This window comes from Malania oleifera, chromosome 12, assembly GCF_029873635.1.
Source record: "Malania oleifera isolate guangnan ecotype guangnan chromosome 12, ASM2987363v1, whole genome shotgun sequence".
Lineage (NCBI taxonomy): Eukaryota > Viridiplantae > Streptophyta > Magnoliopsida > Santalales > Ximeniaceae > Malania > Malania oleifera.
Genome location: NC_080428.1, coordinates 81548336 through 81562215, shown reverse-complemented (window position 1 = coordinate 81562215; position 13880 = coordinate 81548336). Strand labels below are relative to the sequence as shown.

General features: G+C 36.3%; 1 protein-coding gene across 2 annotated transcripts in view; it reads left to right on the top strand.

The window, feature by feature from the left end:
• Window positions 1-2: 2 nt before the first annotated feature.
• The window catches only part of LOC131144688 (probable thimet oligopeptidase), a 31959-nt gene continuing 18081 nt past the window's right edge, over window positions 3-13880 (top strand). Inside the window, exons 1-6 of one of the 2 annotated variants that reach the window (XM_058093489.1) lie at window positions 3-343; window positions 538-659; window positions 3991-4154; window positions 6172-6262; window positions 6515-6694; window positions 9652-9732. In XM_058093489.1, the coding sequence (XP_057949472.1) occupies window positions 193-343; window positions 538-659; window positions 3991-4154; window positions 6172-6262; window positions 6515-6694; window positions 9652-9732 (789 nt within the window). In that variant the 5' untranslated portion in view covers window positions 3-192. Of the gene's footprint in view, window positions 344-535; window positions 660-3001; window positions 3166-3990; window positions 4155-6171; window positions 6263-6514; window positions 6695-9651; window positions 9733-13880 lie in introns of those variants that run through there. The other variant, XM_058093491.1, reaches the window with a different exon arrangement.

Below are 13880 nucleotides of genomic sequence, written 5' to 3'. Positions count from 1 at the left end.
ACGGTGTACTTCTCTTGTCGTATGCAAAATCCGGGACATTGGCCAACGATTGCGCCCCCACCCCCTTTTTAAAAATTTTCGAAAGGTCCAATCAATCATTGAATGATTGAAGTAATTTAAGAGGCCATTTCTGATTTCCACAATTGGCGATACAAATTTCCGCAGTTGCGGTCTGGCGAGATCAAAAGTGTGATGGAGGGCTCCGCTCGCGTTCAGAAAATGTCCAAACAGAAGAAAGATCGAAACTTACTCGCTTTCACCGGAGCTGCAGCTTTTCTCGCAATCGCCGTCAGCCTCGCAGTCACCGCCATTAACTCTCATAGGGCAAAGCGCAAGAAAAAAGGTTGTCTTCGAACTTCTCCTTTTTGCTGCGAGCTTTTTAACATATTTGCAGATAGCCAACACGCACACACAATGTATATCATTTCATTCAAATATTTTTTTTTTCCCTTCCGCTTAATTTGAAGTTTTGGAATCTTCTTGTTATTTTGCAATTGACTCCGTTCATTTGAATTTCCTTTGTTTCCTTTATTCCAGTTCTTCCGGGTTCTAATGTACGGGTCAACCTTTCTGCTTCTGAGATTCTTAGGCTGGCAGACCGCATCATTGTCAAGTCAAAAGAGGTTCACGATGCAGTTGCTTCAGTGCCACTTGACAAGGTACTATGTTTTTTCTGTGAATTTGGGAGCTTACTATGATTCGTTACGCGTCAAAGTTTGGCAACTAGTCATTATTCTGCTTTTGACTGATATTTATTAAAACCAGTGATTCTTGCGATTCTTGCACGGGTTTCCTTCTTATTATTACTGCTGTTGTTTGTTGAGGGGGGAGGGTTAAGAACATTTTCCTTTTATTAAATAATTCTGCTTATTTGAAAAAAGAAACGCCATGTATGTCAGTGAAATTCAGATAGGAGAATCATATAAGTTTGATAAAAAGCTGAGCTTTGCTGGAAATCTTTTTATTTTATTTTTTATTTTTATTTATTTATTTATTTTTGGTGGGTTTTGGTTTTGTTTTTTTGGGGGTATAAGTGTGTGGTAACCCTGGAATATGTGATGCCATAGCATCTTTCTGAACATCTTTTATATTGCAGATAAACTATTGATCATTACACTTATCTAGACATTAAGATGGCAGACTGGTATTTTTGTGTGTGTATAGGGGTGGTACTGCCAGTGAAAAAAAAGAAGAAATAATAACAGATATAGCAATGAAATTCAGATAGGAGAACTCTGTGCAATAGGGTAGCTATTAAAAGTAAATTGGCCTGCAAAGTAGTTTGAATATTGAGAGAGTCCGGAGAGATTTCCTATGGTCTAGGGTGGGAGACAGAAAGGATCATCTCGTTAGTCTGTAGGTTTAAAAAGGAGGGGTTGGGTCTTTGGAAGTTGTTGTCTAAGAACATTGCTTTAATGGGAAATGACTTTGGTGTTTCTCCTTGGAGGAGCCATTCCATTGGCCCAAAGTTATAAGTAAATTTGGCTTGCAGGGTAATGGGTGAGATGCTAATTTGGGGCTAAGATGTTCTTATGGCAGTCATTGGGAGGGTATTTCATAGTTATTATCCTCTTTATACTCTTTATACTGAATTTATTGTTGGTGGTTACTGCATTCAGTTTCGGGATGACATTTGCATGGTTTTCCCTTGTTTGTATAGTCCATCCTCATTGCACAATAAATCTATCTCTTCAATTTTTTATAAAGGAGTACGAATTTTGTTTCTTGGTTTTCCCCATCGTAGTCCGCCCCTTCCCGGGACTCCACATATGCAGGATCTTTGTACACCGGGCTGTCATTTTTTTAGTACGAATTCTCTTGGCATTATCATTTTCATGTCTCTTAATGATAGGGAGGTATTGGAGCTCACCTCCTTATTACATTTGTTGGAGCCTTGGAGGGTAGTTTTCCTTCCTCTATGAGGGACCATTGGTTGTGGATTCTAGATACTTCAGGGGAATACTCTTAGCAAGTCTTTCCTTTTTTTTTTTTTTTGGGAGCATTTGACCCATATAAACACGTCCTTCCTGCTTCATTGCACAATTTTCAGGTTCTCATTGTTTTTTCTTTTTGGTTCTAATCTCTTTCTATGTGGAGGATTTCTTATGTTCTTTTTTGTATATTCTTTCCTTGGTTCTCATCCATTTCCAGCCATGAATAGCAACAACAACACAATATACAATTAAGTTTTGCTATTAACCCTAATTCTAGAAAGAGAGAAAGGAAGAGAGAGAACTTTGCAGAAAGTTAGTAAATATAGGGACAATCAAGGAAAATACAGAAAATTCAGTGGAACCTCAAAATAAATTGGAGAAGTTGATAATCAAGGTACATTTTCTTAATTTTTATTTATTCATGTGGGGATTTTGGGTAAAAATGGAAATTCTTGAGGAAAAGGATAGAAGCGTGCATTTAATTGAATCCTAATAGGAAAGGATTTGCAAGTTGTTTATTGGCTACTTATTATATCTAGTGACACGTGCTCCCTTGATTTTAATAGTTCATATTTTTTTTTCTAAGTAGATGGTAAATTATTTGCTATGACTATTGTTTTTGTAAGGATGATGGTTTTTACTTGCTTTGACATGACTCATGTGTGAATATATTGAATTCCTATTGTGTGAGGTGATTGGTGATGTTTATGCTTTTAGTATTGTGAAACTTGAGCAAACAGGGATTGTGTTTCCCTTGGGTGAGAGACCCTAAACCTTTGGGGCATTTCTGCATTAAGTGGTAGTTGGCCAAGTTGGAAATTAGCACTTGTTTGAGATAACATTACTACGTTGAAATGATGTTAAAATGTGTGCTATTTGAATGTCTTGTGATGGTAACTCTAGATAAAGATATTGCTTAGTATAAGGAATATTTTCGTGACATTATGATTATGCATGCATATAAAGAAATTGCGTCTTAAAATTGTGAAATCCTTCTATGAAAAAAGGGATATTAAGAATGACTACTGAGCTTCTGGTTGCTCATCCTACTTTCATAACAATTTCAGGTTCAATTGGACTAAAGGAAAGCTGTTCTCCAAGAGATTGCCACTTTCTGATATGTACTGTAGGTTGGCAGGAAGACACAGAGCATTTTTTTTGTTGGCTAAGACAGTTAGTTCAGAAAGCGTGAAAAATTTTGTATATAAAGTAAAGCCCAATGTAAAGAGCGGTGAAAGTAAAACTCTTTTTGGTTGCATTATGAAATATGCCTTTATCTTTGTGTTTTGATGAATACTCACTCCAAACTGGCTTATTACTTGTATTCAAATGATGATTTTTGCAAGCTAATTCTTGCTTAGGCCTGGTGCCTCCATAGGATTTTGGATGGTGTCTTGGCCAATCACGTGCCAGAAATAGGGAGGTGACAAAATGTGCATAGGGAAATGAATATTCTTGACTACAGCTGTTAATAACTTTTCTAGACTCAAAAAGCCTCATTAATAAACTCTGAAAATAAAGCTGGATTAAGGGGATGACACACTTCGAGCAGACCCTAACAATGATATACCTAGATAACATCAAGTAATAATTATTGCAGCAATTAACAATATTAATTATGCTTCCCTAGTGCAGCAGACCTCAGTTGGAGTTGTTTAGGTGCGCTATTTTTGCAGTTTTATGGGGATTATGCTTTGGGGTAGGATTGGATTCAGTATTTGGTCAATGTTTTAAAGGATTCTCATTTTCAGATTACAGTGTGATTGGCATGCAGTACTGTTTTGATATTTTTATGTTTTTTTTTTTGTATTTTTTATTCTCTTTAATATTTTTTTTTTCTTTTTTGATAAAAAAATATAAGTCTGTGTTAGGGTGGTCACCCCTCCGAAATGTTAAGATCTTTTTGTACATCTTTTATTTTGTAAACGAGCAATTAATTATTGCAATTCTCTGGACATTAAGATGGCAGCCTAGTGTTTTTAACTGCGAAGCTTATTTATTTATTTTCAAAAAAATTATGCAGCTGGTTTGACAAATGATCTATCATATTTTCCAGGTCATGTATATGAATGTTGTCGCACCTCTAGCAGAATTAGAAGCTGAACAATTCCCACTGGTCCAATCTTGTGTCTTCCAAAAGTTGGTATCCGTTTCAAAGGATGTGCGTAAAGCAAGTGCTGAAGCAGAGCGTAGAATAGATGACCATAATTTGATGTGCAGGTTTGCTATAATCTATATGCATGTGTGTGCACATGTGCGCATGAATAGAAATTTTTTACTGTCAGTTTCCTTATATGCTGTTCACTTATTATTATTATTTTTAAAAATTGAAATGAGGGGGGGAGGGGGGGTGCTACTTTAGAGCCATGGAGCAGATTAATAAAGAGCACTGTCAGCGACTCAGCGCCAAAAATGTCATTCTTGAACATTGAGTAGTAGCAAAGGATTTCTTATTACTCCATTCTCGGGTAATAAGAAATAGGAAATGCATGCTCTTTTGAATCACATCCCATAAATAGGCCAAGTTGTGTGTATTATATCAGTTCGTGGTTAGTTTATGAATATCCTGTCTGAAGGTGATTATGTGATATATCATAGACAATGGGAGACCGAATTGTTTAATGAGTTTGCCAGTTTCTTGAAATATTTATTCCTATTTTATTTTCTCTTTAACATGCTTTAAAGCATCAATCCAAGACTTGAACTCTAAAGGCCGCCACCAACATGCATTTCATTGGCATTATTTACATGTGTAGATGTTAAAATGCCTTCTTACATGGTATGTTTAGAAGGAAGTTTACATGGAGCAACCTCTAGGAATATTGCTTGGGGTGAGACAAAATTGGTATGGTGTTTTAAAAAGTCTTTATATGGCTTAAAACAATTTCCTTGGGTGTAGTTCGGGGGATTTAGTGAGTTTGTGATTGCTTTTGGCCTTGAACAATGCCAGGTAGATCATTCTTTGTTATACTGTTATAAATATTGGAAGAACATGGGTTTCAACATTCCCAGCCTATTGAGTTGGTGTGTCATAATCAAGAAACTTCTTATCACTTCAAATTCAGTTTCCATGAGAGGGCTAAGCACTTTGGAGTTGGCTGTCACTTTGTTAGAGAAAAGCTTTTGCAGAAGCTTATCAAGATCACACAATTGAAATCTGAGTATCAATAAGCTAATTTGTTTACCAAGTCCTTTGGGGGGGGGGGGGGACTGGATTAAGGTCATTTGTACCAAGCTAGGGATATATATGCTTTAAAAGGTTATTGACCTTTATGTAAGTGATTTATGCTAGAATTACAATGGGAGACCTAATCATTTAGTGGACTCTCCAGCTCTTATAAATCTTCCTTTCCCTGTTTCTTTTTCTCTTTTATGTGTATAATAAAATTGAAGAAAAGGAAAACTGGTACTCTATTTACTCTGAAATGCATTAGCCATTTTGCTGTAATATATTTCAATGCTGTAAAGTTTCTCACAATTTGCAGAAGTATATTTTGGCGATGTGGTTTTCAGGAACCAAAAAGATTTAAAGAAGTATGGTTTGTAGTCCTTAGGACTGAGCATTAGCAAGGAGGCCTGCACCCATATGGTGACTTAATCAAAGATTGCACGAAGCTGTTAGAGCAAAACTGGGTTTGTTCTCCCCAGCTTTTGTTAAGGGAAGGCTATCAGTGTGCTAATTGGTTTGGTTGGCCAATGGAGTAAAGTCTTAGATTGCTGATCAGTTTTTTTCAATCCCTCCCAATGGGTTTAGAGCTCAACTTTTAGCTGATTCTGTTGATGTTTAATAGAACCGTTAGTGGTTTTCTTGTTCAGTTCCACTAAACCCAAAAAAGAAGGAAAAAAAGAACTCTCTGTTGCTGGAGAGCAAGTGGATGATTGGTGACTGCTTTCGGCTATCTTTCTTTCTTTCTTTTTTTTTTTTTTAAATGAATAAAGGGAATTTATTGAAAAGGCATCTAGGGAATGTTGGCTTGATACAGAAAATCAACCATCCTGAAGGGTTTCACAAAGATCAAAGATTTCATTAAAATCATTTACAGCAATTCCACTATGCCAGCTAGTAACTGCCGTTAACCACTGCTCTTTGCTTATCTGATGCGTTGAGGTTGAATTATTAAACACTCTTGTTCCAGTAAAAATTGAACGCAGTTTTAGATTTATCGCAAGGAAGATTAGTTTACAAATAACTCACTGACTATGGATTATACACTCCTATTTCTTGTTTGGTGATCAGTAAACGTGAAGATGTATACCGTGTCATCAAAGCTTTGGCTGCAAGGGGTGAATGGATGAACTCTGAAGCTAAGAATTACGTTCAATGCCTGGTATGGAAGTGGAAGTGGATTTTTAATGAATTTCATAGCTAGTGCAACACTGCGCTTTGCTTATGAAACAAAGTTTCTCCATTATTGGACATTTTCATAGTGATAATTTTAGTTTCACATTTTGTTTGATCACCTTTTTTTGCTGAAGATTTATGCCCTTGTGAGATGGCTAAATGAATGTTTTTCAATATATATATATATATATATATATATAATGAGCCAAAGTACTGACTTCTACATAATCAGTGACAGATTAGAGAGTTTGAGCGGAATGGATTAAACCTCACTGTAAGCAAGAGAGAGGAAGTGCAGCGTTTGAGAGCTCAAATTGATGAGCTGAGTATACGATATATCCAAAATCTAAATGATGATTGTAGTTTTCTTCTCTTCAATGAGACTGAGCTAGATGGGTTACCACCAGAGTTTCTTAAGGTTAAATACTTTATTTGTCCCTCTGTCAGCTGATTAAACTAAATTTGCTTTGATGCTATTTTTCAAGTTTGCATGAAGAATCTCCTAAAACTGTTATCTCATTTCTTTATGTATCCAATATTATTACTCATCATTGTTTGGGATGATCAAATTGTATGGTGTATGCTTGTAAGCGTAAACTACTTTATTTTTCTTTCCTCTCTTATTTTAACATTATATGCATGTTTCTGCTTATACTATGAGTGACCAAATGATGGAAGTCAGACCAGAAAATCTTCAGATAAGCTCCAAAATTCCGGACAATTCCAAATGTTGCTTGTTAGTTGCTACCTGAAAATTATGGATGGAGAAATTTCAGTTCAAGCAACTTCAAATGAGCATTGAAAGAAAAAGTGAAATTAGATAGAATATAAGTTCACAAACACTCAAGAACTGGAAAAAATATGGTATGGTTTCACAAGAGATATGTCTTTAGCATTATCACTGCTCATGGGACAAAGGCCTTCAAACCAAATGTTTATCATTTCAAAATTCTCAACTTTTCTTAGCCATTTTCAAAGAGGTGCTTTTTAAAAATGACGCTGCAATTGCTTGCATGAATATCATGTTTAATTGAACAATAATGCAGTCAAAACATATCCAAATACATCTTGAGTGCAAGCTAATTTGATAATTTATTACTGCTGCATGCTAGTGTAATTATTTATTAATCTCTGCCTGTTTTCTGATATAAAATTATTTCCCTTTAATTAGGCTCCCTGTTACCTCTTTAGATCCTTTTGGTGCTGTACTAATGAGTTACTGGCACATTGCAGATATGCTGCAGTGTCTCTCCCTGAATATGATCAAACTGTACCACGCAATATGTTCTGGTTTATAGACTATTGTTTTCTTGCATCAAAAAATTTAATTTGGCTACAATTTTCCTCAACTTGCCCGATGGGGAATAGGGAGCCCAGATTAACTTCTAAAAATGCTAAAATATAGCATCAGATTCCTACTGTGGACTGCATAGTTCACTATGTTTTTTAACTACTGAAGTAAATTTACTTACTGTAAGGTGAATGGACCTTTTGTTTCCTGAGGATATCTTGTCCTCTTTGTAATTTGTTCTTTCTTATTAAATTTCTTTAAATATTAAGAAAGAAAGGGCATCCTCCTTTCTGTCCAGTATTATTTCTTTAAATATCAAGAAAGAAAGCGCATCCTCTTTTCTGTCCAGTATTATTTTGTTCATTTGTAAAGTTGAGCTTGGGATCCACTTTCTAGCATGATAGAGCAACATATTGTGCTTTTTAAAGCTTTATTAATTTGATATTTTTTGGTTGCAGTTGAATAATTTTCTAATATTTGTCTTGACTGCATCCGTATCATAGTAAAATCAGCCTTTTTGAATCAAACTGAGATTAGGATGTGAAAGTAAAGAACTTCTGGCTGGTCAAAGGTCACTTAGTGTTTCATGTTGCTTCCACAAATTTTGTTTGAGAGTCGAGACACTAGTTAGTTCTGTTTTCTAGTTGGCCACAATAAATTGATTGAGAGCAAGGCTGGAAAAATTTGACTTGATCCTGCTCAAATTAAATGCCATGTCATCAGGGCCAAATTGTCCTGCATCCTATCTGATTTTTATTTTTTAATTTTTTTTTAATTTTTTGCATTCTTTAATCTTATGTTAGGTTACACTGCTCAATTGTTTTTGGTCCATGGAAATCCTATTCAATTTAAAATAGATTCAGTAACTCATTTTTTAACTACTCTGGTTGTTCCCTTTTCCCCTATGGGCTTTGAACTCCTTATGACATTTGAAAACATGAATGGTCAAGTACTGATGAGAAAAATAAAAACATGAATTGTCAAGTGTTCACTATATTTTCCATTGAGTTAAGTTTACTGCATAGTGGGTTATTCATTTGGCCATCTTGGAGATCTCCTTTTTTTCAAGAAAAGATGTTTCCGTTTAACTTTTACTTCTTGCATTTATGTCGAGAAGTTTCTTAAAATTTATTTTTTCATCATGTGTAAATTTGTAATGATTCAAGTTCTTTTCTTATTGTTGAGAGAGCACCAACTCTCTCTTTCTCTCTCCATAAATTTCTTTCTGCCTGTCTCTCTCCAGAAAATTCCTTTTTCTCTCTCTAGAATTATCTCTCTTTCTGTAGAAAATTGAAGACTAAGTGCTGCCTGCTCTGAGAAATTTTCAAAAATTATGAGTTGGTTTGTAACTGACCTATAGCAAGTATAAAAGGGGAAGGACTCCACTACTGTGCACAAGAAGAATGTGTGCCAGAAGTGCAAGCAAGTGAATGCTTGAGCTAGTAGCAATTTGTGTGGGTGCTGGCCAGCTGGGTGTCATCTTGGAATTGTAGGATATCCTTGAGTCTATATGAGTGTGTTTTGAGTTTTGAGTTTTGAGTATGGGTGTCACTGTTTTGCTGTGAGTCCAAATGTAAGGAGTGGGCACTTAATTTGTTTAAATTAATATAATTTTTTGCTGGTTCACCACTTCCTATTCCCAATACTTCCACTTCTTTCCTAGAGTTTAATCTGCTTGTTCACACTTGAATGTTTTTTTTTTTATTTGATACCAATCGTACATGTCATCTTCTGATGCTGTGCATGGGCTCTACCAATATATACTTATTCATGAATAATTATAAATTAAAAAAAAAAACTTTGATGGTTTTATAGTTTCCTTTCCATTGACCATATGAGTTCCTGTTTAGTTTCAAATGTCAATGTCAAATTCTCCATTGAATGCACTGAATTTTTTTTGAGTTGCACAATTTTCCTTGGTTTTATTTCTTTTGCTAGTGTCACTGTATTAGATCTCTCTAGGCTGGTGGCTGTGATAGAATTAAAACTGCTCGTATAAAAACTGATTTGAGTTGCCTGAGTTTTCAATATTCATTTCTACAGTTTGTTTTCTGAGCTTAATTATGAATTATTTCCGTACTCAGAGTTTAGACAAAGCTGACAACGGCAAATTTAAAGTTGCTCTGAGAAGTCAGCATGTCTCACCAGTGCTGGAGCATTGTAAGGTACGATCTTCTTATTTGACAAATTTTAGTCCTTTTTTTTTTTTTTTTGTAACAAATCTATTACTTAAATCAATGAGGGTCAAATGTAATCTTGAATAGAGGCGAACTTATTGGGAAGAATCAATAGGCCTCACATCTATCATCTAGGAGATGGGGTAAAGCTCATTCTTTTTTTATATTAAAATTGATAATAATAATGAAAACATTTTGATACATTTTCATATTGGCATTGTTATATAACCATCACAGCCATACAGTTATCTTAGTCCCTGATTGGGGTAGCATTGGTTATTACATTCATGGTGTGCTTGAAATAAGACTGCTTGAGTTCAAATAGCTGCTATGTCAAGAACCACAAACATGGAGATGTCAAAGGCCAAAAGGAATCACCCTTGCCATGATTTGCCCAAAATGTCAAGGAGTCATGCCCATGCGGCAGCAATACTACACAAAGTCCAGCCTAGCCTTATTCATCTTCATCCAAAGAAGCACTCAAATGTCTAACCCAGTGGTCAAGTCTCACAGCTCAACAATCCTTGATCCAACTGAAGTTGTCACTGAGGAACCTGGACTCGAATAGTAAAGGAATTAAACTCACATTCCACCAACACTGAGGGTAACTCTCATCCCCACAACCAGGGTCTTGGATGACATTGCCCAACCGTATAGCCAATGACCAAGAAGGGCGATACCTAAACCTTTGGGCTGAGAATACTGCATGATCTCATTCTCAAATGGATTGTCCACAGTGCTCTTAGCCCCACACAAAAGCCCACGACAACCTATGAGGATGTCAAGATCTCTCCCCTGATTACTCTTCGGGATGCTCATTTAGTGTCCAATAGGATACTAGGGGAGGTAGGCTACTCACCTAGTGTTCCCTCAAAACACACGTCTCTGAAGTATTCCCATTTATGTACGAGTAACCACGAGGGAACTAATGATCATATACCTTAGGTTCGAGAACATCACCATTAGTATTATCTGGACCAATCACAATGTCATAGTGACATATCAAAACCATCCCCATGACAACCGTATAGTTGAATCTAGGTTACCCAACCTTCCCTCTAAGTTAGAATTATATACCAAAACCATGTGTTAGGGTTGCAAAACTCTAAAACCCTAACAATTCTATTACTCCATCTTGTCAATGTCCTTGTTGATGAACATGTACAATCCAACTTCTAGTAACACTCCCAAAACCACAAAGTAGGAGACTTCAAAACCATCCACAATCCAGAGCTCTTCACAGCAGCCAAACTTGTCTCTGACCCCACTAGGGACTTGATCTCAATTTGACCCGATGCCGTTCATGGGACACGTCTTCGAACACAAAGGTCTTTAACCCCAAACTCAAATCCAAAACTGGATGTAGCTTTCTCTAATAACCATAATCTAATCTCTAATTCAGCCCAAGACTTCCAACGTCATAACTCAGTCGAAAGCCCACAACCGAACAATAACCACCAGTTCTTAACTTCCTGAAGGTAGCAACATTCTTCCTAGAACTCAAACCATCGTTTTAAAACCCAGATCGGTGACCAACCCAATGAAGCCACTAGGTCGGTTCAGCCGGTTGGATCGGTAGGTTGAACTGGTGATATTATATATATTTATTTATATACTCACTCGTGTATGTATGTACATATATGTGTGTAATATAGGAGAGTAGTTTGGGGATGCTGTTAATTTTTTGATAACTATAATCATCACTAAAGGTTAAATAAATATTCAATAATATTAATAGATTTTTATTTAGTTAAAATTTATTTATGACTTGTTGGATCAAGAATTTTATTTTAATGAAAAGAAAAGAAAAGAAATAGGAAAGTAATCTTTTATTATATTTTCTTCCTATACTAAATACCATTAAAAATAAAAATTTGATTCAAAATTAAGTATATGTTAATAATGTACAAAATTTAAATTTTGTTAACTAATTTATTACGTATTTTATTTCCTTTTTCATTTTCAATAACTTAGCATAAAAAATTTAGATTCTTTCATATTTTTCATTGTTTTTCTTAATAATTTTAAGTTCGAAACAAGTGCTTCAAAGTTAAAGATTTCAAAATTTGATAAATTAGATGCCCATAAACCATGATATAGTTTTATATATATATATATATATATATATATATATTTAATTGTGGTTAGTAAACATACAAAAAACAGTGGCTTGTGGTTAGATTCCTTTTCCTTGATGCTTGAGGTCCTGGGTTCAAACCCAGGCAGCTGCAATTTGCTGTGTGTTTTCTTTTTATTGAAAACCCGTTCAACCCAGTTGACTTGTTGGGTCTGGCCAGGTAGGGCTGAGTCATCTGAGTTTGACCAGGTTAGTTTTGGGTCATTTAATTTCCGGTTTAAACCCATATCTGGACTGGTGATCTGGCTATTTCTTGTCTAACCGGGTTGGATCGGCCGGTTCAGTCCAATTTTCAAGACTATGCTTCAAATTCACAATCCTTGATACAAATCCGTATTTTCAATCTTGTCTTTGAAAACTTTAAACTCTTACCGGTTGAAGAGCACTTGTTCATTGATACACGGAGGCAAACCACTTCCCAAAGCTAAACTCGTTTTGAAACCTGTCGCAACTCATCTTAATTCAGTACAAAGGAGTAACCAATACAAGAATCCATTTAGATCAAAGTTCTTTCATAACCCAATTTTGATACTGTATATTGTACCATACTACCATCTTCTGCGGGACAATACAACTCCCTTCTCATAGTAGGAGGGTCATATTCTGAAATCCTTATCTAACCACGGGTCAAACCGAAGATTTGTCTATTTTTTAAAGCTTGTAACGGTTCTGACATCTGAATACAAGCTTAAGGTTCCATACCAACCTTACACTTCCAAATATAGATCCCATTTCGGAGGTTCTCCAAGTTTGTCCACCATCCAGCTTTGTAGGGAACCAACCAAGTAAACATCGAAGCTCAAAACCAACATACCGTTCCAAAATGAGCCCCCTCCCTTGGACTCCTACGACATCACTCCAAAGATGAGTCCACATTCTAGTGTCTCTTCCATACAACTAGTATGAAAACCATGGGCTTACTATGTCTAGTAAGCCAACCAAGCTCGATATTGATATACCATCCAAAGGTGAGCCCCCACCCAAGGAGTCTCATGAGGCACAACTGTCCACACCAAAGGAATCCTTTGAAAACTTGACTAATAGCAACATTTGGGGTTCATAATCCAATTCCGCACAGTATATCCAACATGTTTGTGAATCCCACAATTCCATAGTTTACAATCGGCTTAAACCCAACCACACGTTAATCATAAGAACTTCCTCAAGTCCTTGCGGCTCAAACTCAGATCACACCTTAGGTGACAATCTTCAATATTATTACTAATCTTCCATGTCCTCAAACATCCAAACCTCAAACCAAATTGAAGCTAAAGATTACCATTTACTTATGCTCTAAAGACAGGTCTTCAACCACAAGCCGTTGTGGCTAACACTTTGATATCATTGCCCTTTGGCTCTGACTCAAGCTTTCATTTGAAAGATGGCCCTCTGGCTCGGTTATGAATGAACCTACACAACAACCACAAATAGAACTCGGCCCTTGGCCAATACAGCTCATGTGCCCGCTAGCAACATGGCTCAAATGCCCTTTGGAAAAACTCATCCCAATGCCCGTTGGCATGGGTCTCAATAGGTCAATTGTGCAAGTACACTCCCGTCAATTCCACAAATCCAATTTCCAATCGGGTTCCCTGCAAAACTCAAATCATAAAATTTTCTTGGGGTTCCAACGAAGTCCAATGAATAACATTATGGTTCCCTTTAAGTCCATACCCCCTTGGGTAAAATGTCACCATTTTGACCAACACAGAGTTGCACTTGTGGCTCGAGGACTATTTGTCTAGGGTGTTCACAACTCATTCTTCCCCATAGATCTAAGAATGTCACCTCTCTCTATGGGTTCAAACTTCCCAAGTTCCATGAAAGACACCATTGGCCAAACTCTTGTAGGCATCTCCTCCACCATATTTGAGAGTATCGCCTTTGTTGTTGAACGAGGACACACCAATGCCAACTACCATAGGACACTCCTAAAAGTGTGGCTACAATCCTTGCCGCAATAGCACTACGTAGTCTTATCTTAATTCTCCTTAATCAA